The 27,540-nt window shown below is 40.8% G+C and overlaps 2 protein-coding genes across 8 annotated transcripts in view; one reads left to right on the top strand and one right to left on the bottom strand.

Annotated features, from left to right (window-relative positions):
- Positions 1-2,591: 2,591 nt before the first annotated feature.
- METTL21A (methyltransferase 21A, HSPA lysine) overlaps positions 2,592-27,540 on the top strand; it is a 56,306-nt gene continuing 31,357 nt past the window's right edge. Inside the window, exons 1-4 of one of the 3 annotated variants that reach the window (XM_060016220.1) lie at positions 2,592-2,716; positions 3,513-3,692; positions 5,261-5,372; positions 13,868-14,566. In XM_060016220.1, coding sequence (XP_059872203.1) covers positions 3,546-3,692; positions 5,261-5,372; positions 13,868-14,265 — 657 coding nt within the window. In that variant the 5' untranslated portion in view covers positions 2,592-2,716; positions 3,513-3,545 and the 3' untranslated portion in view covers positions 14,266-14,566. Of the gene's footprint in view, positions 2,845-3,512; positions 3,693-5,260; positions 5,373-13,867; positions 14,567-27,540 lie in introns of those variants that run through there. The other 2 variants (XM_060016219.1, XR_009520112.1) reach the window with 2 other exon arrangements.
- CREB1 (cAMP responsive element binding protein 1) overlaps positions 20,489-27,540 on the bottom strand; it is a 56,959-nt gene continuing 49,907 nt past the window's right edge. For 4 of the 5 annotated variants that reach the window (XM_060016215.1, XM_060016216.1, XM_060016214.1 and 1 more), the window contains one exon: positions 20,489-27,143. In XM_060016215.1, the coding sequence (XP_059872198.1) occupies positions 26,999-27,143 (145 nt within the window). In that variant the 3' untranslated portion in view covers positions 20,489-26,998. The remainder of the gene's footprint in view (positions 27,144-27,540) is intronic. The other variant, XR_009520111.1, reaches the window with a different exon arrangement.

The following is a 27,540-nucleotide window of genomic DNA, read 5'->3' on the forward strand; positions in this document are numbered from 1 at the left end:
ATGACCTTTGGGGTATTATGGTAAGTGAAATAAGTCAGACAGACAAATACTATATGATACAAATATTCACTTAAATGTGGAATCTAAAAAAAAAAAAAAAAGGACTCATAGAGATAGAGAACAGATTGGTGGTGGCCAGAAGCAGAGGATGGGAGGTGGGGGAAATGAGTGTAGGTGATCAAAAGGCACGAACTTCCAGTTATAAGTTCTGGGGATGTAATGTACAGAATGGTAACTGTAGTTAACAATACTGTTTTGTACATTTGAAATTTGCTAAGAGAGTAGATCTTAAAAGTTCTCATCACAAGGAAATAAATTGTAACTATGTGAGATGAGGGATATTAACTAAGCTTATTGTGGTAATCATTTTGCAGTATTTACATATATCAAGTCATTATGTTGTATACCATAAACTAATACAACGTTGTATATCAATTACATCTCAACAAAACTGGAAAAAAAAGATGCTCTACATCATATGTCATTAGGGAACTGCAGATTAAAACAACAGCAAGGTACCACTACAAGCCCATTAGAATAGCTAAAATCCAAAACACTGACGACACCAAATGCTGGTAAGGGTGTGAAGCAACAGGAACTCTCATTTCTGGTGGGACTGCAAAATCGTACAGTCACTTTGGAAGACAGTTGGCAGTTTCTTATAAAACTAAACACACTCTTACCATATGACTCAGCAATGATGCTCCTTGGTATCTACCCAAAGGAGCTGAAAACTTATGTCCACAAAGAAGCCCGTACAGGAATGTTTATAGCAGCTTTATTCATAATTGCCAAAACCTGGAAGCAACCAAGATGTCCTTTACTGGGTAAATGGATAAACTGTACTACATCTATACAATGGAATGTTTGTCATTCAGCACTAAAAAGAAATGACTACCAAACAATGAAAAGACGTGGAAGAACCTTAAATGCACACTAAGCAAAGGAAGCCAGTCTGAAAAGGCTACTGTATCATTCTAACTACATCACATTCTGTAAAAGGCAAAACTATGGAGAGTTAAAAAAAAAACGTCAGTGGTTGCCAAAGGTTATGGAGGAAGGACGGATGTGTAGAGGACCGAGGATTTTTAGGAAGTGCAACTACTCTGTATGATACTATAATGCTAGATACATATCTTCTGCATTTGTCCAAGCTCATAAGGTGTACAACACCAACAGTGAACCCCCATGTGTAAACTGTGGCCTTTGGGTTCTAATAATGTGTCAGTGTAGGTTCATCAATTGTAATAAATGTACCATTCTGGTGGGAGATGTTGAGAAGTGGGGAGGCTGTGTATGGGGCGGGGAGTGTTTGGGAAATCTCTGTACAAATCTCTGCCAATTTTGCTGTGAACTTAAAACTGCTCTCAAAAATACATTAAAAAAAAAGTTAAAAATGAATAATTGAATAAAGCAAAGAAAGAAAAAAAAAGTAAAAGACCTTCACTGGTGACCTTCAAAGTTCACTTCAAACCATCTTTGCAGCCCCAGGTCCCAGCCTTCTAAGACCTGGACAGAGAGCGGGGCACGCCCCCAGCGGGATGCGAGAGGCGAGGAGAGGGGGGTGGTCTAGGCCTGGCCTGAGCCTCTTACCGGTGGCTGGCGGCGGGAATCACCCGCGAAGCTCTGAAAAACAGGAATGCTCGGGCCCCACAGCGCACCAGCTGAGCCTTTCCGGTGGCAGCGTCCAGCTCTGAGGAGTTGAAAAGCGCTCCAGTTCATCCTAACGTGCAGGCGGAGCTGAGAATCGCCATGAGAGAGCGGCGGCCGGTGGGGTCGCGGGTCAAGGTCCGAGAGGAAAAAGAAACCTTCCTGGGAGAAGGATGAGCCCCCCGCCCCGTCCCCCAACGCGGTCACATTCTTGGATGTTCACTCCAGCCGCGCGCTTCCCAGGGGCCTGCGGCCAGATGCCACACTCTCAGCAGCTCTCACCTCAAGAACAGGTGTCCCCAGGGCAGGTGCGCTCACCTTCTGCCCCGGGAGGAGGGAGACCCAGTCCGTGACTGGGGCCGACAGCGCGCCCCGCCCCGTATAACAATCCAGTCCCGGGAGCCACGTGCGGGCTCCGCGAAGGGCTTGGTCACGTTTCCCACTCTACTGGCGCGGAGCGCGCGATTACGCCAATTCGGACTTCACTTTGGTGACACGAATACAGATGGGTGTGACCACGTATTCTTCGGCGGGAGTTTTCTCCTATACCTCCTAACTGACCACTGTTAAAACTAAAAACAAGCAAGCACACACAGTGAAAAACACACACAAAAGAGGCGCGCGCGCGAGAACGAGCACACATACAAGTGGATCCAGCGCCTGTCCAACGCCAGGCAGGTGGCTTCCGGGTTCCCGGTCGCCATGGCACCCACGGCCTCCGCACCTAGCTCTCCCGGCCAGCTCTGCCCTCGGCAGCCAGAGAAACTGACTTGGGGGCCCAAATACCTTGGGGACACACGCGGAGGGAGCACCGCCTCCGCCCCGCCGCGGCATCCCCGTTCCGGGCCCCTGCCCCACACCCGCCACTCCGTGCCGCCGGCGCTCAGGGAGCGCTTGTCCTGGGAAGGCGGGGGACCGGAAACGCGTGACCCCGGCGCGGGCCGCCCGCATGCCCTCACGCACGCCGGTCTACCGGCTCTCTGGCCCTTTAAGGCGGATTTTTCCGCCGTCGACCTGGGGGCGGGGAAAGCGTCGCGCGCACCAGGCGGAGGCCGTCTCCCGAGCCGTAAGTGGAGGCGACGCGGTGCCGCGGACCTCAGGGTGTGGCGGGCCAGCGCCGCTGGAGGGGGGCTCCTCTCCAAGCTCCCGCCCCTACCTCGCCTGTTCCCGCAGCTGCGGGCCCGCGGGAAGGACGTGCGTACCTGTCGGCCCTTCAGTGGGGCAGGCTGGGGGGCAGGTTGGGCGACTCTGGGGAGGCCTCCGAGCCGCGGATGCCCGAGTCCACGCGGACCCGGGGTCTCGCTACCCGCGAGCGACTCGCAATCCACGAGTGTCTTTCACTTTCAGTCTCCAGGAAATGGAGCGGCGTCGACCGTGTATCTCCAGCCGGTGTCGTAAAGCAGGATAATCATACCGTTAACCCCCCAGTTTAAGTTTAGGTTCGAGTCCGTGGTGGTCGCAATTGAACGCACCGATTTAGAGGGAGTGAGGGAAGAACAAAACACGAAAAAATGCCCTGCAGACCGCAGCGGGTTGCAGCCGCAGTCCACGCGGGCCTGGGCAGTTTAGGAAGCGGTACTTTCTCTGCGGCCCCCGGCTGTCACCTCCGCCTCGCTCACTCTTACCACGCTGCAAATTCCCTGAGTGGTTACAGCTGAGTGCATAGCCATCCCGCACCTTTGGCATGAATTCCCAGCGAAATCTCACTTCCCAGGAGAGCCAGGCAAAAGGAATTAGACAAAGGCTTCCCGCAACCCCGTTTGTTTTGAACTTGTAAAACGGCCTTAAGAAGCATTTGGAGCTACTAGAGAGAGAATGCATTTTCTGGCTAGAACCTCACTCAGGATTCTTTTGCCTCACAGCTTTGAGCGAGCAGAGAGCTGGGCGCGGGCGAGATGGCCCTGGTGCCCTATGAAGAGACCGCGGAAAAGGGGCTGCAGAGATTTCACAAGCCTCTTGCCACCTTCTCCTTGGCAAACCACACGATACAGATCCGGCAGGACTGGAAGCAACTGGGAGTCGCAGCGGTGGTTTGGGACGCGGTAAGTTAGCCCCGGGGGCCTCTTAGCATCAGCCATTGATTATAAGACTGGTCTCTATTTTTAAAAAGTAACAGCTTTATTGGGTTGTAATTCATATACCGTACATTTCACCTATTTAAAGTGTGTGTGTGTTTTTTTTAAGTAAGTTCAGAGTGGTGCAACTATCTATCACTACTCGATTTTAATACATTGCATCACTCCACCCCTTCCAAAAAAAAAGTCCTATCCATTAGAATCACTTCCCTGCTCCCTCCCCACCAAATAGATTGCATTTTAAGGGTGAATGAAGAAAACTGAAAGAAATTAAATGACTTACCAGTAATTTACCCAGCACAGAAGAGGGAAGACTGGGGCCCCTAGCTGTTTTGGACAATTATTCAGTTAGTTTTTAAGTTTAATATTGCACAAAGAATATTGTAAACTGACAAAGCCAAAAATGAAGATCATGTGTTTTCTTTAAGTTTTCCATAGTGGTAATGATCAAAAATTATACTATAATTGCTGCTTTACTTTTTTCTCTCCCAGCACTGTTTTTTCAGCTGCTTGTGCCAGAGACTTGCCCTAAGCATCTAGCCACACCTGGGATTCGGTGGGAGCTCAGTGAATGTTGGATAAATGATTGGTGCAGATACAATTTTACAATTTTAATATTGTATCAGGGGTGTTAGAGAAACACTTAGGAATAAAAGTCTTGATATATCGTAACGCAGTAATACCACTTCTAGGAATCTAGTCCAGGGTAACTACAAGAAAAGTTTTCTCAGAAAGAGTAATAAAGATACATAACAGCGAGGAATGGGCGAATCTCCTACATTCTCACCAAGAAGAGGAATTGCTAAGTATGCTAATAGTATGTGGCCATGAAGAACAAATTATATATTAAAATTACGTTATATGCTAATAGTATGTGGCCATGAAGAACAAATTATATTTTAAAATCACGTTAACAGTATACAGTGATTTATAAAGTTATATGCAAATGCTAACTCACACATCAAGTCCAAACCTTTGGCTAAAACTTCCCTTTTGATGCCCAGCTCCTCTGGGGTGACGAGCGTTAGGGATGCAGGAGAGTAGGCGGGAGGGAGGAAACTCCAGGAGCCTTGGTGCTGCTCTGCTTTTTCCCTTTGGTTGTGGCCTTGCTGACTTGAACTTGGTTTAGGAACTAGACATTCCTTTAAGCAGAATCACAGAGACTGTTCATGTCAGCTCTACCAGAGTGATTTTATAAACCTTGAGTGTAAAAATGCTGTGACACAGTAAGAAGTTAGCCTTCCCAGATTCAGCAGGATCCTATCCTGGGTGGTCAGTGTCACTGACCACTGCTGTCCCCCGTAAGGGCCTCTGGTGGGGCCTGGGGCAGCTGTTCTGGGGAGCTCGGTGTCTGTGCTTGCTCCAGGTGACCTCCCAGCAGCAGCTGAGTTCCTGTGTGAGCTGTTACACTGGGAATTGAACCTTGCGGTGGGAGGGGGGTATGTGATGTCTTCTTGGAGTATGTAGCCTGCTTGAAACCCTTCAGGCCCTAAAGCGCTTGTTGACCTAAATTGTCATGCTGTGTTTTGACTCAGGCTATCATTCTGGCCACATATCTGGAGATGGGAGCTGTGGAGCTCAGGGGCTGCTCTGCCGTGGAGCTGGGTGCTGGCACGGGGCTGGTGGGCATGGTGGCTGCCCTGCTGGGTGAGTGTGACTCATGGCTCACTCCTGTGTGAGTGGAACTCATGGAGGGGCACCTTTTCCTGACTCAGAGCTCATTGTTAGTTTCCCTCTTACCGTGTTCCTTTTTCCCCCCTGTACTTATTATGAGTCACAGGCCAACTGCAGTGCTCTCAACTCCAGGAAGGCTAATTCCTTCTCCCTCTCTCATCCTATTATTTATACTTCTCACGGGAGATTGCTTTGCCCACTTCACTTCTGTGATGCCCATAATATGAGCTTAAGGCAACTGAGTTCAAAGAGAATTATCTTATTTGTGTACATAGCTTTTTACTGTTTAGGTGCTGTCTCTGTACTCTCGGATTTAACCCTAGGAGGTCGGGAGAGCAGATAGTCTCTTACTTCATTGCTGAGGAAGCTTTGCTAGTTTCTTTCTTTTAGGGAGGGCTGGCCCCCCCTGCAGTTTGTACTGACATCTATTAAACAGTGTGCAGTTCTGAAATGATACCAAGGTTTGTCGTTTTTTGCTTGGCATACAGACATTAGTTTAGGCCTAGAGTATTTTTAAGCTTCATTTCTATTTTATAATTCATTGATGACTCTTTTCTACAACTTCCTGCTCATACATTTCAAGCTGTGCCTTGATTGGATAGACCAGCCTCTGAGATACAATGTATAATATTCCCCACTTCAGTGTTGTCACCTGGAGCTCTTGTTAAAATGCAGTTTCTGCTTCTGTAGGTCTGGGGTGGGGCCTGAGAGCCTGCATTTCTAACAAGCTCCCAGGTGATGATGATGATGCCGTAACTGCTGGTCCTCAGACCACACTTGGGTGGTCAGGATCTAGAGTTCCATGAAGTGTGTACAGGTACTTGAGCACCCACTGAAGCCCCGCTTTTGTCCTGTCCTTTTTCTGGTAACATATCTTTTTCAGTATTCCTTTCTCTGTTTAGATTGTGCCTCCCGGGATTTGATGGGGAGCATGGGCAGGAGCGATGGGTGGACGTGTGAACATAGAAACTGATGCAGGTCCATCTGTCTGACACCACAGCACTTTCAGCCACTGAGGAGGCCCTAGCCGATACACCACCTTTTGATCTCCTCAGGTTGACCTTATATTGTCCCCGTGTATGTTAGGTATATTTTTAATTTTCATTTTTCCAGTGAAGCTGGGATTCCGGGAGATTAAGCCACTTTCTGAAGTCCTGGTCAGTGGTGACCCGAGACTCAAACCAGGCTTGTCAGACACAGAGGCCCAGGTTCTTTTCTTTCCATGGCACTAAGTCCCGTCTCTGTGACGTTTGAGAGAACTTAGCTGGAAGGGGAAATGAGGTTTCTTCTGTCTCCCCCTGAGAACAGGGCCTCCTCACTGCTGTCGAGACAGCAGAGCGTGGTGACCTGCAAAGGGTTAGAGGCCCACTTGGCTCTGACCTTTTTTTGTTTCAATTTAATTTTATCAAAGCATAGTTGATTCACAGTGCCGTGCCCACTTCTGCTGCATAGCAGGCGACCCAGCCATGCATACACGCATTTTCTGTTACGGTCCATCACAGGATGCTGAATACAGTTAGTTCCCTGTGCTACACAGTAGGACTCTGCTGTCCATCCATTCCACATACAGTAGTTTGGCATCTGCCAATCCCAAACTCCCAATACGTTCTTCCCCACCACCACGCCCTCAAATCCCCCAACCACAAGTCCACTCTCCACAGGCTCTGACCACCTTTAATTCTTACTAGCTATGTCACCTTGGGCAAGTTGCTGGATCTCTAAACTTCAGTTTCCCAATAAACTGGGGATAATAACCATAGTGACTGACCAACAAGGATCAAATGAGAGCATGCATAGAAATCTGTTAGCTCGCTGACTGGCACAAAGTAAATGCTCAGCAAGTGTTCTCTGCATTTTCATTTCTGATCTAGAAATCTGGATCTGTGGGCTTGGGAAAGCTAGCATAAGGTTCTGACCATCACAGAGCAAAGGACTAGTTAATTGTTGCCACAAAAGATGGGGACTTTGGGAGGGGCGAGAACAGCAGAATGGCAGACGGTGTTCTTGTGGTTGCCCCAAAGCAGAATTAATTGCTCCCTTATTTCTCTTCCCCACAGCGCTCGGTGTTCTCCGCCCAGCTCTGTCACATTTCACTTTAGGCAGTTGTTTCATGTGTCTGTCTCTCCTGGCAGGCTGAGGCTCCTGAGGAATGGGGCCATGTCTCATTCTGTGTGTCCTTGGCCCTAGTACAGCAGCTGGCACACAGTAGATACCCAAATAGTTCTGGAATAAGAGATGAACTAGAAAATCATGAAAATTACTGTTTCTGTTATAAAAATGATAAAACTCTATTACAAAAATAGCCCTAGAAGCAGTCTAAAAAAAAGGAAAAACTCACCAAAGATTCTGCTTATTCATGACTTTGCAACATAATTACCATTACCATTTTGGTATATTTCCGTCTATTCCTTTTCTCCATCCGTATTTTAATCATAGTTATAATCATGATTCCATACGTGTGCCTATGTGTGTGCGTGTATATTTTCACACATATGTGATGTTTCATTTAACATGTCATGCACATTTCTCTGTGCTATGGCATGCTTTTCATGCTCATTATTTGTGGCTACAAAGTATTAGGCTGGAGAAATTTTGATGCTGAAACCTAGGAGTAAGAAAAAGTTAATCTCTTTAAAATGGAAACAGAACTAGAATAGGTAGTGCTTTGGAAATGTCAGAAAGAGGTTGATTGTTCCCCCTTTTAAGCTATTTTCATTTTTTGTAACCTTACTCATTGATTCCCGACTCTGGGGAACACCCACGGCGTGCCTGTCATGGTTTTAGAGCAGCAGGTCACTGCTCTCAGGAAGCATCCATTCTAACTCTAACTGGAGCGAGAGGGGGGAAAAGACAAATTACATTAAAAAGCCTCCCCCTCAAATGGTCAGTAATATGCAGACTGTTAATCTAGGGTGATGAGATTTTCTTGTTAAAAGAAAAAACAGCTGCTAATTCCTGGGCGGTTCCTGTGTTCTGGGTGTTGTGTCTTTATGGCCTTCATCCTCACCACAACCCGGCATAGTAGGTCTACTTGGAGCTCTTTTCAAAGTGGTGAAATGGAGGCTTAATAGATGTCAAGTAACTTGCCCAAGGTCACAAGCTAATGGATTGTGGAGTTAGAATTTGAATCCAATTCTGACTCTCAAATCCTGGTTCTTCGTTTAAAAACCTCTTCAGCCTTTATACTACTTGAAAACTATTCTTAAGAAAAAAAAAATCACATCTTTAAGACAGGGTTCTGTAAGTTGGGTTGGGGTCAGGAATCTGGATTTTAAAAGCTTCCCAGGCGATTTGATGCCCAACCAAGTCTAAGGACCGCTGTCTTAAATATAATGCTCAGCAAGAAATTGTCTTTTAGGGGCTTCCCTGGTAGTGCAGTGGTTGAGAGTCCGCCTGGGGACACAGGTTCGTGCCCTGGTAATTCCAGTGCAAGTCTCCACTGAACTTTCAACTTGTACGTTTAAATGAAAGCTGTTGATGTCTCTACGTGGCTGTTTGTCAGCACGTGTTTCAACTTGAACTCTAATTCCCTTTCCAAACTTGTCCTTTCTCTTTTGTTCTGAGTTAGCATCACTATCCAAGTAGTCACTCAGGCCAACTCCTTAACCTGCCCTCCCTGCTGCCCACCCGGCCCTTGAGCCCTGCTGGGTCTTTTAACTATTTCTTGATTCCCTTTCTCCCTGTCCATTCCCACTGTCTGGCTGGAGTGCTCATCATCTGTCTCCTGCAAGATTCTGTCCACATTCCCACCTGACCTTTCTACCTCTGTCTTATCAAACCCACTTTTCCCAACAGCTGTCAGGGTGGCCCATGTAAAACACAGAAGTGATGGGGTGACCCTGTGCCTTCCCATTGCCTGCAGGCCAAATCCCAGGCTTCTTAGTGAGGCTCTGTAATCTCACTTTGCTGACTTTCTCAGCACAATTGCACTAGTGAAGTTCCAGTGACACACACCCTGCCTCTGGCCTGTCCCTTCTGCCTTGAATTCCCCTCTTCACCTCTTTCCTCTGGTTAATGCCAAATCTGTAAGCTCAGATTTCCTTTCCTTCCGAAATCTTTCTTCGACCTCTGCTCCTCTCGAAGCATTTTTCCTTTGTGACCACATAATTTCCTAGCACACCCATGTTCCTATATTTTACTCCCTACACTGCTTCATAATTACATTTATCTCTCTCATGAGACTCTCAGTTCCTAGAGGGCAAGGACTTTCTTACCCATCTCTGTATCTTTAGCGCACACTCTGTGCTCCAACATTTGAATAAATTAAGGCGTTGCTTACAAAACTAAAAAGTAAAAGTAATGACAAATGTTTACATGTTCTTTTTCCATTACCAAGTGAGTGACAGCAGGCTATGTTGTCTTATTGGGTCAGTTTCCATTAGTTTTTCATGAACTAAATATTGTCTCATCTCCCTCCTTACCCAGCATAAATCTCACGGGCAGTCATTTTATTACCATCTTCACGTACCATCAATACCCTGCACTTCCTTGCTTCATCCTCTTCACTGGGCTCAAAACAAGGTTACGTGCAGCTCTCCACTTGTTCCAGGCCTGCACCCAGGTGGCTGAATGTGGCTGGAGGAAACAGACTACTTCTGGGTCTCATTTTAAATGCCTGGTCAGGACCCTCTGGGGGGCTCTTCGTGCTGCTGAGGAGTCCAGCTCTGCTCCCTCTCTGCTGACCTCCAGTCCTCCTTTCTCCACTTTCACTCTGAGCTGATGACATTTCTCCTTATTTTACTGAGAAGATTGAAGCAATCAAGAGAACTTCTGTAACGTCCCGGCACTGTCTCTAACCACCCCCTGCGTCTGCATCCACCGTCTGCCTTTGTTCCTGATGCTGTATGCAGGTGGACTGTGTCTCCTCCCTGGGGCCAGCCCTCTCTTGCCTGTTCAAGGGTGTTGTTCTGGTGGTTCTCTTTCCTGCATTACCACTTTTCCCTCTTTCTACCTGATCATTCTAATCAGCATACAAACTTGCTGTTGTTCCTCCCATCAAAAAGTAAAAAATAAAACTTAATAAGTGGCTGATTATAGTTCTGTAGCAGGAAATGTATAAGTTGACCCTGGAATATCTTGTCGTACCAGATAGCAAGGAAGCTATCGAGGATGACTGGGTTTGTGTCAAAAGTCCATTGGCAAAAGATAGACAATTTGAACATCGATAATGATGATGGCATGGGTTTAAATACATCAGATATGTTTAATGCATAGTTCATGATACAACAACACTAAAGTAAACCCAATTTGTCATCTTTGGAGGATACTTAGAAACCAACTCTTTGAAATCTGGGTTATAAAAGGGGAGAGAGCAAAATTTATCCCGCCTTTTCTATTCAAACAATTCCTCTACAAAATGAATAACCAAGTAGTAGTTGAAAGAAGCTTACTCAACAAATAAATGCAAAACGAATCTAATAAATTAAGGATCTGGGCATTGAGTATTTGTGGTTGCTCACATCACAAAAATAGAGCCTACCAGATATTATATCCTCTTGATGAAAAATACCACCACCACCTCTGAAATACTCTTGTTCAAAAAATCAGACTCAAGTCAAACAAATTTACAGGAGATACAGAGCACAGAGGAACACATCAAACTATACAAATGGCATAATCAGCCAGATCTAAATTGTGGGAAACTACAGGACAGATGATTTGTTTCTTCCCTAAATTGCAGGAGAAAAATAAATAAATAAATAAATACAGGAAACTGATAGATGAAAAGAAACTTAACACATCCTGCATACCCTTCACCCAAATAAACAAACAAAAACTCCCAAAACAAAACCACAGGCAAGATGATAATATTCTGTGAGCTGAATATTTGGGTGATAAAAATCGAGTAACTAGGGCTTGCCTTGTGGCGCAGTGGTTGAGAGTCCGCCTGCCGATGCAGGGGACATGGGTTCGTGCTGCGGTCTGGGAAGATCCCACGTGCCGCGGAGCGGCTGGGCCCGTGAGCTATGGCCGCTGAGCCTGCACGTCCGGAGCCTGTGCTCCGCAACGGGAGAGGCCCGCATACCGCCAAAAAAAAAAATCGAGTAACTGGTTGAGGGAGTGATTGCCAGAGTCAGGAGAGTGATTACTGCTGGGTGGCCTGTGTTTGGGACTTGGCCTGTGGTGGGAGTCTGGGAGCCGTGACGGCAAGGAGGGAGCCTGCAGCTCGCCCACCTGCATCACTGTGGCCACCTCCTCACAGGTCTTCTTGCTTCTGGCCTTGCCCCACTGCTAGGAATTCTGTTAAAACCTAAGTCAGGGGCTTCCCTGGTGGCGCAGTGGTTGAGAGTCCGCCTGCCGATGCAGGGGACACGGGTTCGTGCCCCGGTCTGGGAAGATCCCACATGCTGCGGAGCGGCTGGGCCCGTGAGCCATGGCTGCTGAGCCTGCGCGTCCGGACCCTGTGCTCCGCAACGGGAGAGGCCACAACAGTGAGAGGCATGCGTAAAAAAAAAAAACAAAAAAAAAAACCTAAGTCAGATCACTAGTACTTCTGCTCAGCACTCTCCAGTGGCTTCCCATCTCACTCAGAAAAAGCCAGAGCCTTTTTGGAACTTAACCTGTGAACCCCAGCTGCTCTGCCTCCCTCCAGTTACTTCTTTAACCTGTTACTTCTCTCATTTGTCTCCTCCTGCTTTATCCCTCCTTCCAGCCCCTCTGGCCTCCTCCTTGCCTGCCCCTATAGGCCTTTGCACTTGCTCTTCTACTTGCTAGGAATGTTCTTCCTCCTGATATGTATTCGGTTATTCCCTCACCTAAGTCACCTTCTCAGTGAGGCCTTCCCTTTCTACCCAACTCTCTTACTTCCTGATGTTTTATGTCTCTCTTTCCTACTTTATTTTTTTCCTTAGTGTGTATCTCCAACTAACATACTAGATATCCTACTTTTAAAAACACCTCTTGCTGCCTATCTCCTCACTTGAATGTAAGTTCTATGAGGGTAGGGGTTTTTCTCCCATGCTGCTGGTAGACACTTGGATGTTTGTAGAATTGATGGACATTATGGGGAATGGTCAACTGACATTAAGATCCTACTGAAACTCCTGGAACACGTGGCAGGTTAGAAGTAGTCTCAGAAATCCCTGAGACAGGAGTTAGAGGAGGTCTCCATCCAAGAGCTATTAACAGGAACACTGAGGTGACATGCACAAGACCAGATCACTCCGGTATTCCCAACAGAGTGCTCTGTAGACTGTCAGGAAATCCAGAGGTAAAGTTCTAAGTTAAACCAGGAAAAGGCTGTCTGTGATTTCTGTTATCAGGAGAGATGAAAAGTATCACTGAATTTCGCTCATTGGGCAGCACTGTGTCTAGCAACAAACGGTCAGAGTGGTAGGTGCACGCACCTAACAACTTGCACATTTTCATAGTGTCACACTCAGGACTGAGTCCGATGTCAGACTGAATTACATACTGTCCTAATGTTACATGTCAAGATAAGCAACATTCCGTATAAGCTGCCACTGAAATGGTCTGGGATCCTCTTGGGGATTACCCATGAAGATTACAGACTGAAGGATGCAGATGAGAAATAATTTTAGGAAAGAGTGAAACATAATTTTTAAGTTTCAGAATTTATGGGGTCAAAACCAAGCAGGATTACGTGTACTATAGTGTTACTACAATGTAGATGAGGTATTTCAGGGCTGACCTTATGTGGTGGCTTCTCCTGAAGGATACCTACCAGTTCAGACTTCTCTCGGTCATATTGGTTCAAAGAGTTGGATCTCTTGGTTCATGGTAAACAACCCTCAAGAAACAGATTAATAAAATATTGCCTCATTCATTTTACACGTTGCACATAGAAACTTAGCACATAGAGAACATTACCTCACATTTTAACCTACAGTACTTTAATACAGTCTAGTAATTTCTAACTACTATTTTTCAATAATTATATATGAATTGCATGAATACATATAGATGGTCTGCTTCATGACAGCATAAGGAGAGGAAGACTGAGATTTCTTAGTAGCCAGTTAATCTTTTCCTTGATTCTTTTTAAAGCTTCAGCCCCAGAAAGGAACCTTTCCCGGTTTATGGTATCTTGTCATCCTCATAATCATTGGCTCCCAGATTTTTCATCTTTGGACTCCATTTTACCCTGAGGCCTACTGACTTAAAGATGGTGACCTAATGAATGAAGTATAATGGTAGATACCTGTGAAGGGTGGGCCACTTCTGTCTGCACAATTCAGAAGCATCAGCTAGCTTATCACCTGTATTTAATAGGCCTAACTTCAGCAAACAGCAAGTGTGTCATAGAGGCAAACCAAGTTTCACTTTTACCTACAGGCAGTAGAGAAGGAGCATCTGGCCATGGTTCTGACGTGTCACAGCTCTCCACAAAGGCATCATATTGTGTCTATGAGGTGGAATATTTAGAGACACTCACCCCGCTGTTTAACTTGATCCCTCTACCTATTAGTTGTACTGATGTGTGCATTACTTTCTGTCCCATGTTCTAGGTGCTCATGTGACTATCACGGATCGAAAAGTAGCATTAGAGTTTCTTAAATCAAACGTTCAAGCCAACTTACCTCCCCATATCCAGCCCAGAGCTGTTGTTAAGGAGCTGACTTGGGGACAGAATTTGGGGAGTTTTTCACCTGGAGAATTTGACCTGATACTTGGAGCTGATATCATATATTTAGAAGAAACATTCACAGATCTTCTTCAAACATTGGAACATCTCTGTAGCAACCACTCTGTGATTCTTTTAGCTTGCCGAATTCGCTATGAACGGGATCACAACTTCTTAGCGATGCTTGAGAGGCAATTTACTGTGAGGAAGGTTCACTATGATCCTGAAAAAGATGTACATATTTACAAAGCACAGAGGAGAAGCCTGAGGGAGGACTTATAGTTGGCTATAATTTATAAGAATGTTGTCACTGAGTGTGTCAATTAAGGTCTTAGACTGGGAATATAACCATATGTAATGAAATGGCTTACTGTACAAAGAGTCTAATCAAAGGTTCTCAAAAGGCAAAGCAAATGTGCAGTTTTAAAACAAAGCACTTTGTCCCATTGCTGTGACTTTTTAGTTACGTTTTACTCACTCTGAAATTCAATTAACATTAAAGGAAAGTGTGCAATTTTGGTTTATGTTGTTTCTGTATCCCATACTGCTCCCTCTCAATAAACAATTTTCACTGGTGCTGTGATGAAGGGTTGGTATAAAGGCATCTTCAAAGCAGTGAGCTTGTTTTGGTGAGGCTAGATCCTGCAAATCATTTAAAACACATTGTAAGACATACGTTTTCTAATTTTCTGAGTATAAAACAAGAGGTTTGGGCTTCCCTGGTGGCACAGTGGTTGAGAGTCCGCCTGCCGATGCAGGGGACACGGGTTCGTGCCCCGGTCTGGGAAGATCCCACATGCTGCGGAGCTGCTGGGCCCGTGAGCCATGGCTGCTGGGCCTGCGCGTCTGGAGCCTGTGCTCCGCAACAGGAGAGCCCACGACAGTGAGAGGCCCGCGTACTGCAAGAAAAAAAACCACAAAAAAACGAAAAAAACAAATGAGGTTTAATGGACATTCCCTGAGCTGTTAATACTCTTGAAATCTTTTGTCTACTGCATTTAGGTCTTAAATACTTTTGCTTGTTTGAGATTAGGATGTGAGTTTTCTAAAGTCTCACATGCTTTCTGGCGTAATTTCGGATTTAGGTATATAAACAAAGGTGTAAGTCAAAATAAAATTTTAGTTACTTTTTGATAGCACCTAAAATCTTGGACCTCTATGTGCTGGGAATAGGTTATCTTCAAATCAACAGCTATAGTTTCTCCCTTCAGCTTTACCCTTTGTCAAATGTTGTTTTTGTATTTCTTTCCTAGCCTTTCCCTGCCTCCTTATACTGCATAGGATGACAATAAAAAAAAGTTTTAAACCTCATCCCGCCATGGGAGGTTAGCTCCCCAAGTATAATCTCCATCTGTATTGTACTGGTAATTGCTTATTCAGTGTCTGTGCTCCCCAGAAGACTGTGAGCTTCTTGAGGGCCAGAATGCTTCTGCCCCTTTCATTATAGCCTCCCCAGTATCTAGTATATCATAACCAAATATTTGTTGATTGAAAAAGATACATTACATTTAGAGGGTATTGATCTCTGGGTTAATTGACTGCTACATTGTTTTATGATTATCTTTGATAGACTTTGTGAAGTCACACACATACCCTGCCCTTTTTTCACAATGTAAAAGCTTAAACAACAGCTTAAACAGATTGAGATCCAAAGAATATTATAACATCAGTATGGTATTTGGTACTAGAGATAGATTTCCTTCGTAAACCCTTAGAAACAAGACCTCCTCCCTCTTAACCTTTTAGTGAATATTTTGGATGTGGAAACACCAAATACTTTGTTCTCTACACATATTTTAAATAGAGGTTTGGCTTTAATAAAGATGAATTTAAAGTTCTGAGATTGTGATGTACCAGTTCAACCCAATTCTGATAAATGCACATGAAATTGAAATATCCACAGCTTACTGAATCCATAAAATGCCAGTACTGCACCATAGGCATGGAAGGTCTTTTAACAAAAGTAAAATGAAGGCCCTGCAATATCAACAACACTATAATGAAAGACTAATCCCATCTAGGTATGATATTAGAAATGAAGATACTAATTGGAATTCAGCTGCTTTCCTTTAACATCCCTGACTTTGGAGAGAGGTATTAGAATGTCTTGGGGTGTCCATGGAGTGGGCGGGGAGCCTGGATGCTTTACCAAGTGAAGGAAGCAGTGATCGGCTTCTTTTACATTTTCATAAAACAGTAAGACTCAGAAAAGGTTGAAGGTAATTCTTTCCCCTTGGCCTACAAATAGAAGAAGAGGTGAGAAAAATTCAGCAGGAATAGCTTGGTTGTCTAAGTGAAAATCAAATGATTTTTTCCTGGCTTTGAGTTCAAAATGTGGCCACAGGTCCAGTTCCCTAGGGAAATAGACTCAGAGGTGAAGGTTAAGGTGCAGAACGTTTAAATGAGAATGCTTTCGAGAGCGACACCTCTGACGGAGTAAAAGTAGCAGGACTGGGAAAGAGGAAGAAATTGGGTTGGGATGCGGTCAGGAAAGTCCTCAGCGGAATTCAGAGCTGAGGTGGCCGGAAGCTGGGTATTGAGGCAGGGGGTGGGACTTACATCCTTGTGTCGTCAGTCATTGGATGCAAGGAGCTGAACCTTGGGGTGAAGACAACACCTGAGAGACTCAGCTGAGAGCCATCAGCCACGAACATTCCCAGAAGCTGGGAGATGAGTGCTTCAGGGATGTGTGTGTGGGGATGGGGACGTGAGACTATATCTGGGTATTGTAGCGCATTGTCCACTATAGATGTCAACGAAGTTGTGACACTTTTTACTTAGGAGAAAAGGATTAATTTATCCCATAAATGTGCATTTTAAGTGTGCTTGTTTTGTCTTCAAGTTAAGGATAGAAATCTAGTCTCTGGACCTACTGTACTAAGCCTTGATCCTCATGTTGCTCAGTTTCTTCAAACTGTTATGCAGTTAACTTAGCCAGTGGGTATCAGTAACTTTCTTCCCAGTTAAAATCAAATACCATGGCCAAGATGCTAAGTTAAAATATACATCAGATTCTTAGAACTAAAACTACAAAGTACGCCGTTGTCTTCTAAGTAGTTACCTCTTAAGGGTATCTTGCTTTAGTTCATGATAGAACCATCTGAATCCATGGTACCATCTTCAGATAGTTTCTAGCGGTACATTTATTTTTTTATACTAAAGGATCAGAATTATAATCAATCAAAATACTTTATCTAAGTGAACTGAACACTAGATTGAAAACTGAGGGCAGAGTAACATTGTCTGAAATGTTTCATCTTACCAAACAGTTTATGCTCCAATAACACAAGGACCGTACCTCATATTTATATTTCAAGTGTTAACAGTGACCTCTTCATAAAGGGAGTTCAATTAACATATACTCATGAAAAATACAGATTCCTTTACAGATCAGTTACCTTATTAAATTGCCTATTCTCAGGGATATCAAAATGTAAAGCATATTCTCAGTAACAAAATTGTTATGAACTTATATAAAAGATTCACTTCCAACATCATTTGTTTAATCTCTATGCCTTTATAGTGGTTGATAGAAGCATTTTCAGTCACTTTTGAAATCAAGAAACAAAAATAACAGTTTAAGACACCTTTAAAAAAAATTCAAGCACTCTATTTTTTTATTGTTTTGGCTGCACCACCGGCTTGTGGGATCTTAGTTCCCTGACCAGGAATCGAACCCCCACCCTCAGCAATGAAAGTGCAGTCTTAAACCACTGGACCGCCAGGGAATTCCAACAATTTAAGATACTTTTAAAAATCACTTTTTCATGTACCAGTATTGGTTAGAGGTCCTAGATATAGTTGGTGAAACAGACGTGTGATTTATTTTAGTGTCAGAGAAAGTCATAATTTTTCTGCTCCCCAGAACCTCTACCAAGACAGAAGTAGCATTTTCAAGTTCTTTCACAAGAATGAGGTGAGACACTACAGTGAGTATTATTTCCCTGTTGTGGGAAACTGGAGACCTGGGCTCTCTTAGCACTGACGTGAACTGCAGAAAAAGCAGGGCAGTCCTCAGGGCCTTTTTTTTGCACTTTAAAAATGGAGGATTTGTTAGCTCAGAAGTTTCTGCTCTAAAAATCATGTTATGCTTTTCTTTCTACAACCAGAGAAGGGTTAAAATTTAACACTAGAAAGTATGGCATACTGAAAAATTGTTTCCTAGCTGAGAACAACTGTTACTCAGGGAGATTAGAAGGGAAAACAGTATAACAGAGTTGAGAAAAGGAAGGGCCAGCTTTCTTTTTTATAACTTTGTGTAAGGCTGGTTCTGCTACTTCTATTTTTTTTCATACAATATATATATGAAGAGAGAGACTATGAAGTTTAACATAAAAAAAACTAACCAACATGACATTTTCATTAATTTAGCAGATTAATACTGCTTAGGAAACCACCTCCAAATATGAAGAAAACCATACTTAATAAGTTTCCACTTTTCAGCATCTATCCTGGAGATATACTAACTTGTATATATCTATACTAACTTGTATATATATTAACAGTCAGCAGTTTCAAGCAACCTGAATGTCCACAAAAGAGGGTATTGGTTAAATAAACTATGCTGTATCTATACAATGGAATACTTCACACCTGTTAAACTGAGGTAGATATACATATAGTGAAATACAACTATTGCCAAGATACATTCAGTGGAAAAAAAGCACCATTTATATAAAAAAGGGAGAGGGAGGAGAGAAAAGACATTTACATTTGTGTGTATATGCACAGATTGTCACTAAAAGGATACACAAACTCACCCATTTGTACTGTTTAGTTTTTTTTCCAAATATACATATTACTTTAAAAAACTAAGTTAAAAAATATGAGGACATTATCAAGAAAGTGAAAAGAGAACTTACAGGATGGGAGAAAATATTTGCAAATCATATTATCTGTTAAGGGTCTAATAAGCAGAGTATATGCGGAACTCGTAAGACTCAACAACAAAAAAACCATTAAAAACTGAGCAATGAACTTGGACACTTCTCCAAAGTATACAAATTGCCAACAAACACATGAAAAGATGCTCAATATCATTAGTCATTAAGGAATTACAAATCAAAACCCCAATGAGATACCACTTCACATCCATGAGGATGGCTTTACTATTTTTCTTTAAAAAAGCAAAATAACAAGTGTTGGCCAGGATGTAGAGAAATTGGAACACTCATACATCACTGGTGGGAATGTAAAACGGTACAGCCAATGAGGCAGTTTGGCAGTTCCTCAAAAAGTTAAACAGAATTACCATATGACCCAGCAATTCCACTCCTAGATGTATACCCCAAAAAATTGAAAACAGAGACCCAGAGCAAAAAACTTGCACATGAATGTTCATGGAAATAACTGCAACGTATAACAGATGAACAGATAAATTGTGGCATATACCTACACTGGAATACTACTCAGACATAAAAAGGAATGAAGTACTGATAAATGCATGATTATGTGTAATATCCAGAGTTGGTGAGTCTACAGAAAGACTGGTGGTTGCCAAGGGCTGGAGGAGAAAATTGAGAGTGACTCTTTACCGAGTACAGCGTTTCATTTCGGAGTGATGAAAATGTTTTGGAACTAGATATAGGTGGTAGTAATACAACATTACGAATGCACTAAACGCCACTAATTGTTCACTTTAAAATGATAAATTTTGTTATGTGCATTGCACCTCAATCATAAAAATTACATTCAAATGCCTGGAAATTACCTTTCCTCTTCACTTGTTAGGCCCTCCTTAGAATCCTAAGCCCCAGTTTGGTCAATATACTTAAGAAAGTTGTCGAGAAATTAAAATGCAGTGAGGGGAAGGATAATACTGATTAAGGCAGGGCTTTTCTGGGTTTTTGCGTTTAGTGGATAATGGCAGCATCTGCAAGACAGAGAAGAACCAGCCAAAGGAAGAACAGATTTACAGGAGTAATTAAAAGTTCAGTTTGGACCTATTGTTTTGCAATCAAGAGTAGAGATGACAAATATGAGTCTGGAATTCAAGGCGAAAATTGTATAAACGTGTTAGAATTGTTTCCTTGGCTGTGTGTCTTAAAGCGTCTTGAGGACAGGAACTTCTGTGCCCAGAAGTACGTTCTCAACAGGTACGTATTTGTGAAATGAGCAAGTGACAGCAAAGATATGGATGGAGAGAAGATAGGCACTCTTTGCTTTTACTGGCGGTCCAAGCACCTGAACACGGTTTGCAAGGAGGGTCAACACAGGTCCCAGTTTGCTCAGCACAATCCTGGTTTACACCTCACACTTTCACTCTCAAAAATGTCTATTTGTACAATAAATTACGTGTTACTCTTTGTAGAAGAAAAAAAAAGGAATACAATTCATGTAATTCCTTCAATACAATGGCAGAGATAACAGGCTTAATAAACATCGCAATTAAAAAAATTCCTTTAGAACGCAACTGCTTATTTTCAGAAATTGAATCAATAGTACAGGAGAGAATTTTTTATTCTTGTGCTTTAAGCAAAGAGCAGATTAACCATATCTCCTCTCCTTTCCTTCCATTTTATGGTCACAGAACTTGAGAATTACAAGGGGAGCCAGGAAGTCATCTGTCCTTATCAGTTCTTCCAATGCAAAGATGCGTTTTATGACATTAGAGACAGCTGGCCATATGTCTCCTCCCATTGGTCGTCTCAACAGGGGAGTAACATCTCCAGATCTTCAAATAGGCACTGTTTAATCTTACTGAAAAAAGAAATCTTGTGCTAAAAACTAGGAATACAGTGAAATTAAGTAACTAAAGATATGTTCTTGTTGCTTGAGTTAGTTTTCTGTTGCTGTGCACCACAAGCTTGTGATATATTCTAGCATAACTTTTGCCCTTTAACAAAAGTAATAAACCAAGTCCACAAAATACAGCTTGACACAACTAGTGAAAAACACAATGTAGAGATCCCATCCCAAAAAAGAGACTTCCGGAGTTTTTAAAAGCATGTTTATGTGACTGCACATAAATGTTTGTGTAAAAAGGGTATTATGACAGTTGATACCACAAAGATTACAGTAAGAAAAAGCACTTTATGACAATATTTCACAAATTCACAAGGATCACTTTAATATACAAAGCAATTGCTACCATTCTGAACACAAAGCAGCTAATATGTACATAGTGTTAATAAAATCCATTATAGCTCAGTACATTTTTCTTTTTACACAGATAAAGCACAAAAAGATTTAGGTAAAAAAAATTAAAACAGGGATGTTTCTAGATTGTAGGGAATTTTATTAGAAATGTATTTCCCTCACTATAGTTACTTATTTAGTATTCAACTCCAATAGCAACATCAGAGTTAAAAATCAATACCCTGTTTTGTGCTGATAGTTTTGGGGGGAGGTATTCTTTACCCCAATCCTCAAGCAAAAACCAAAAAAATAAAAACAAAACCAAAACCAAAAACCCAAACAAACATCTTTCTCTCTAGAAACTTCCCTGATTATTTTGCTTCTAAAGTTTCAAGTGATACAGCTAGGTTAGAAATAATTCCTCTTCTTGGGGGGGATGACAACTGACGTGACAAATCAGTAGGGGATTTTACATGGAAAACGGCAAACTAGCACTCTTCTTTGCCATCCTAACCTATACTCACAGAAAAATGTTGACGAATTATTTCCCACTTTTAATATAAATAATTTTATTACATACACAAATTGGAGTGGCACCTGGATAAAAATACAATGTCTATAAAGCATATACCAATTCAATTTTAAAAAAATAAGAAAATAAAACCTCCCAAACACAACGATAGATCATTTCACTCAGCCAACTAACGTAAGATCATTATCTGCAGGGATTGTCTTCCTTCCCTACCAATTTTTTAACTACTTTAGATTTACTCTCACATCTCTGAGATGCTCCTCAGACACAAGCTTAGAAATGCCATACTTCTGTAGGCAAGTATTAAATAATGCCTCTATAAAGTAGGTAAAATTTGAATTTCCTACTGTATGACCCTTTCAAAAAGACATTTCCTGAAGACTGTTCATTTTCCTTTTACTTGCTGGTGAGAATAACTCAAAATGTATCGTGTTTTACCCAGCTAGGACCTGTGTGCACAGTACCAGAATGCAGACAGGTCAGTATTTTCTCTCTGTGCTAAACAACTCAGCCTGTTTATAATATCAAATTGCTTCACAGGCTTTGTTCTATTTTTTTTCCTATTTTAATTTTTTTAAAAAATAAATTTCAAGCTAAAACACCTGAAATATAATCCCTCCATTCAAACGTTATCTGGTCCCTCTTAAAGTTTGCCCCCTGAGGACACATACAAAGGCTTAAGTTACATTCACTAATCAATAAGAACTTATCATAAGCAGATGAGACAGATGGAACTTCAGCACCCTGTTTGATTTATTTGAAATTCTTCCATACTGACTCAGCTTCATGATATGTTCGACCCCTCAGGGATTAGTGCCTCTCTTAGCCGTCGATTTTAGAAAGTCAAGGAAACCAGTTCCTAGTACATACAGTGACTGTGCAGTCAACTTAAAAAAGTCAACATATCAACATTAAAAGTATTCAAAATGTATGTAAGCCATCCAACAAAAAGTTCTAGTTGTGCTTTGTACAACTGAGTGAACAAATTTATACCACAATTCTTCACCTACAGGCTTACTTAAGCATACCTCACTTTTCCCCTCCTCATCTGAAATCAGTCAAATGTGATGTTAACAAAGACAATTTAAAGTGAAAAAATTTAATCAAATTAATACATGTGTTCTCCATGATAATAATGATTAATTGCCTTGAGAAGTCTTTTACTGTTCTAGGCAAATTCAAGGATATCTTGGGATTCTATAAACAGTATTAATGTTGGGGTGTGGACAGTCTTAAAATTGGAAATAAATATTTATTCACTTGAGTTGCTTTTCCTTCTATCTTTATCCATGATGAAAGACAGTAAGATAGGGTTTGAACCCATCTTTTAATTAACTGGGCTAGTCTAATCTAATTTCCTGATATTTTTCTTTTACAGCATTTGTAAGGCTAGCCTTTAGGTGTTAAAATATTTTAATCAATGAAAAAAGCTGCCATAAAAAAAGCCACATGATTTGAAGAGAGGAGAAAGACATAAAAAGTCAGATGACAATTAATTGATGAGGGAATTTCTCAAGTTTGCTAATACCCAAACAGGGTCATTTTTAAAAGTGCAAGTTACACCAAACATTTACAAAGAATATAATGTAAAAATAATCCAAATAAATATACAACTTTTGTATTAAGTCAATGGGAAACAATATACCAACAGCTTTCAGGGTTACAATGGCAACAAATAAAGCCTCTTGGAAAAACTGAAAAGGTGTGTTAACAGTTGTCTCTAAAACCCACTTTAATTCAAAATCTTAACTTTAAGATATTAGCCTTATTTTAATCCTGCAAAATTAAGCAGGCTTCTGATCTTCAAAATAAAGAGAACAATATATGCTGATAGCTGACTACAGCTGATCACAGAACTAAAAACATTAAAAATGAAATCTAGATTGAAGTCACTTAAAGTAAGTAAAAGCATCCTGGTTTAAACAAACTTGTTTCTTCCTAAGCCTTTGTATGATTCCACATGTCACCCCAAATGGTCAAAAGGATCAGGGATTAGGCCTGAGAGACAGAGATAAACTTCAGCCAGATGACTTCTGATCGGACAGCCTGCCTGACTGGCATTGTGCTTTCAGATACTAGCACTGCTGCTGACTTGCCATCAAGATACATTTCCTGACAAAAATCCCTGCTCAAATGAAAACACCAAAAATTCTCCCCCAGGATGATTTTTGAAAAATCAGTGGTACCTTTTAGAAGCTATCTTCAAAATGTTCTTACCACTGTTATAGCTGCCAGAGACAAAGCACAAAAACCAAATACTTTTTTGTGGGGGGGTGGGGGTGGTGGTGGTTCAAGTGACTAGTAACACATTTAAAAGTATCAAGCCAAAGAAAACTGACAATTAAAAAAAACCAGGAGATTAAAAAACATCAATCATGAGTGCTGGGGTAATTCAGTCCAAGAAACTACCAAAAGTGATGCAATAAAATACACAAAAATGTAAAATTTCATCTGACCTCAGTATACTATAATACTCAGCATTCCTGACTTAAGAGCTCTCAGAGCTTCAGATTATATACTGTATGTATATATATATATATATATACACATATATTATACAAATGCCATTCCCCCCCCCCCGCCAGGAATATCTAAATCAACAGAGCACCTATGACAATATTATGGTTGCCAATATGGTACTTGAGTTTGAAAAATGAACTTAAAAATTACATCTGATATCAATTTTTAATAATGTGAACACATTGGATCTAGCCCTTTCTAAACCACTTTTCAGTTAAACACTATCAAAGCTTGAAAACTCATAAGAGCAATATATAAAAAATAAACCCCTCCCACTTCATTTTTATTAGTTAATCTGTCCTATAGATAAAAGTGCCACATGGCCCTATATTTGCAAAGTGAGCAATACCAAACTTGCTATTTTCTAGGCAAATCAGTAGCATATGTACAGATTCCTATGATGACATTTTTATTCCCTTTTGGCCAATGAAGAGAAAAAACATAATGTGGCCACATGTTATTGGCTATAAGATTTTTAAAAATTATGCTGTTTTCTTAACAAAAATTCTCAAAGTTGCATGCTTAAAAACAAACACCTTTTTCCCAATTCTCTTAAAAAAAAGTTTGCTCAAAATATGCTTAATTTCTATCTGTATAAACTGAAATCTTCAAATCTCTCCAAGGGTCTAAACAGATTTAGCAACAGAATACATTTCTTACCTCACCATTAAGTAACTGACTTCAAACCAGTGCAATCAGTCTTTTGTAACTTATAAATGCAGCCAGCTAATATGGATGTGACTTGCCTTGATTTATCAGGGACTAAGAGGACCACCAACTTTCTAATTAAATAGAAAGCCTCAACTTTTGAAAACATTTAACTTGCTAAATACTAGGCAATTTTCATTTATAAAGCTTATGACTTTTAAAATGTTCAGGTCTGACATTCTGCCTCAAAGAAAGACTTCTAGTTTGTGAACAGATTTGTGATTTTGCTTGGTTTCTATTAAACCAGTTTTGGAAAATGACACATCTATGCAGGTATACAAATAATTTTTACACTATAACTTTCCCCATTAGCTCAGCAGGATAAACAACAAAATTTACAGTCGTTTGAAAGCCTTCTTGAGAATCTGGCGAACTGTCCAGATATAAGACTACATCACTCAATTCTTAGAATGGTGCTCCTTCATAAACTCTGTTCATCCTTGAAAAAAGACAACGGTTTGTTACAAATAAAAATATACCATTTACAAATATTAATTAAAAATCTTACTTTTCAAAATGGACTCAATAATTAACACCCATATCTGCATATTTTGTTAACACATTAACAAACTTAACTTTTAAAAACAACCCATGACTAAATATAAAACATTAAATTCTAGACTCTCTTTTAAAAAAGGAATACCTTCTCAAATGAGAAATTATAATCTAACATTATGTCAATCTCCAATTTTTCAAATCCACCTCAGTCTTATTTTTTTTTAAAGGGTAACTTTTAAATTTATCAAGCTTAGTGAATAAAATGAGTATTGGTAATTAAAAGTAGTACTTGAAACAATGTGTGATACATACAAATACAGACTGTTTATAGGTAAGGAATTAAAACAGGTAGCTCCTTTACAGAATAACAAAGGGTATATATAGCATATTGGAAAGCTAAAGCATAGCTATCCTTTTTATCAATAGAAGAAAACAACAAAGATATGTTTTGCAAGAATGACAATCCAAATATTGTAGTACAGCAGTCATTCAAATATGTCTGAAGAAAATTATTTTCCTTGTGCATATCTAATACTGTACTTTAAAAGAACTATATCCTTATAACTTCTTTCATTAAAAAATTCACTACTCTGTTAAAGTATGTTAATACGGAAAAGATTTAAAATCAGTATTTTTCTACAACACATAACATTTTATAAACAAATACAGCACTTTGCTTTAACATCTTGAAGGCTTTCCTGTTGGTGGTATAATATAAGTGCAAAGGGGAACAGTTTAATTAGAAAAACCTTTTAAAGTAAATGAGTGACAATATAAATATTTTTGAAGGCGATGACAAAAACATTTATTTAAAAACCTTGTTATATAACTCAAGGGATTGGTTTACTAATGAGCATCTTTTTACTAAGAATTTAGTACTAAACTAAAACAAGCTTTGTACTTTTACTTACTTTGATTTAATTTAAAATCAAATACCATGCTTTTTCATTCAGTTGGTTACTTCTTTTAATGTATTCAAAATGTTGAACACATACAGAATTGAATTAAGAAGCAACAAACTGCCCTATGGAAGAGCTGTAGTTAATACAGAATATTTTTAAGAACCAAGGACAAGTTTTCAGTATTGAAGAGAATGTACATAGAAAGCACTCCAAATTCATTCTTAATTTCTTCAACACCATCCTAAAATTCTTTTTTTAGAGGGTATGTCTCTTAACAATCTTACATAATTCACAATGAAAATGTGAAAACACGTCAATTTGGCAATCAACACGTCTTCATTGCACCTACTTACTTTATGCATGCGGCCCACACATTACTTCAGCTCAAGAGGCTGGGGTAATTCTGTCCCTAAGGCAATCAAGGAGCTCAGCACAAACCTTGAAATCATTTAAAAAAAGATTTTCTTTTCCTCATTTCCCCCATCAATTTACAAGTAAACAAATTATTACTTCTTGAAGAGGGCGGGGGATAAAAAGCAGAAGTCTCTTCATGATTCGTGGTGCTGAAAATTTCTTGAGGGGAGAAGTGGAGGCAGGTGTTGGAGCATTCACAGTTTAATGCAAAAGCACAAATGAATGAAAATTCTGTAGTTGCTTTCAGGCAGTTTTGCGCATAGAAAAAAAGAAATGTTTAGAAAATAAATGTTTATTTCGTCTTTCTGGTTGTGGCCAAGCCAGTCCTTTTTCCACCATAATAGGTGAAAATTTAAATCCCAAATTAATCTGATTTGTGGCAGTAAAGGTCCTTAAGTGCTTTTAGCTCCTCAATCAGTGTCTTGTTTTGGTTTTCAAGCACTGCCACTCTGTTTTCTAGACATTTCACATATTCTTTCTTCTTTCTACGACACTCTCGTGCTGCTTCCCTACAAGCAAAAAAGGACAGGAAAACTTATGCAACATTTCTGTATCATTTATTTTGCATTGATAGACTACATTAAAAATAAAAGATTTAGCTCAAAGCAACAAATGTTTTAATATATTATAGATTAGGCATTTGAGAAAAATAAACAGAATGACTTGGAAATTGTCTAATGTAAAATTTTAACATACGATAGAAAGTTGATTAAAAAAAAAATTCAAAGCACCAGTTTTAATTGATGGGGCATAAGGGTGGCAAGCATTTTCATACTAAATTAAGAATTACTATATTTTGGAGTAGAATACAAAATTGAAATGAGCTTTAAATAAAAAATAAAAAGAACTCTTTAGCTTGGAGAGTGCCTCTTAAAGTTTCTCAAAAATTTCGATCTAAATATTTTT

Source organism: Delphinus delphis, chromosome 7 (genome assembly GCF_949987515.2).
Source record: "Delphinus delphis chromosome 7, mDelDel1.2, whole genome shotgun sequence".
NCBI lineage: Eukaryota > Metazoa > Chordata > Mammalia > Artiodactyla > Delphinidae > Delphinus > Delphinus delphis.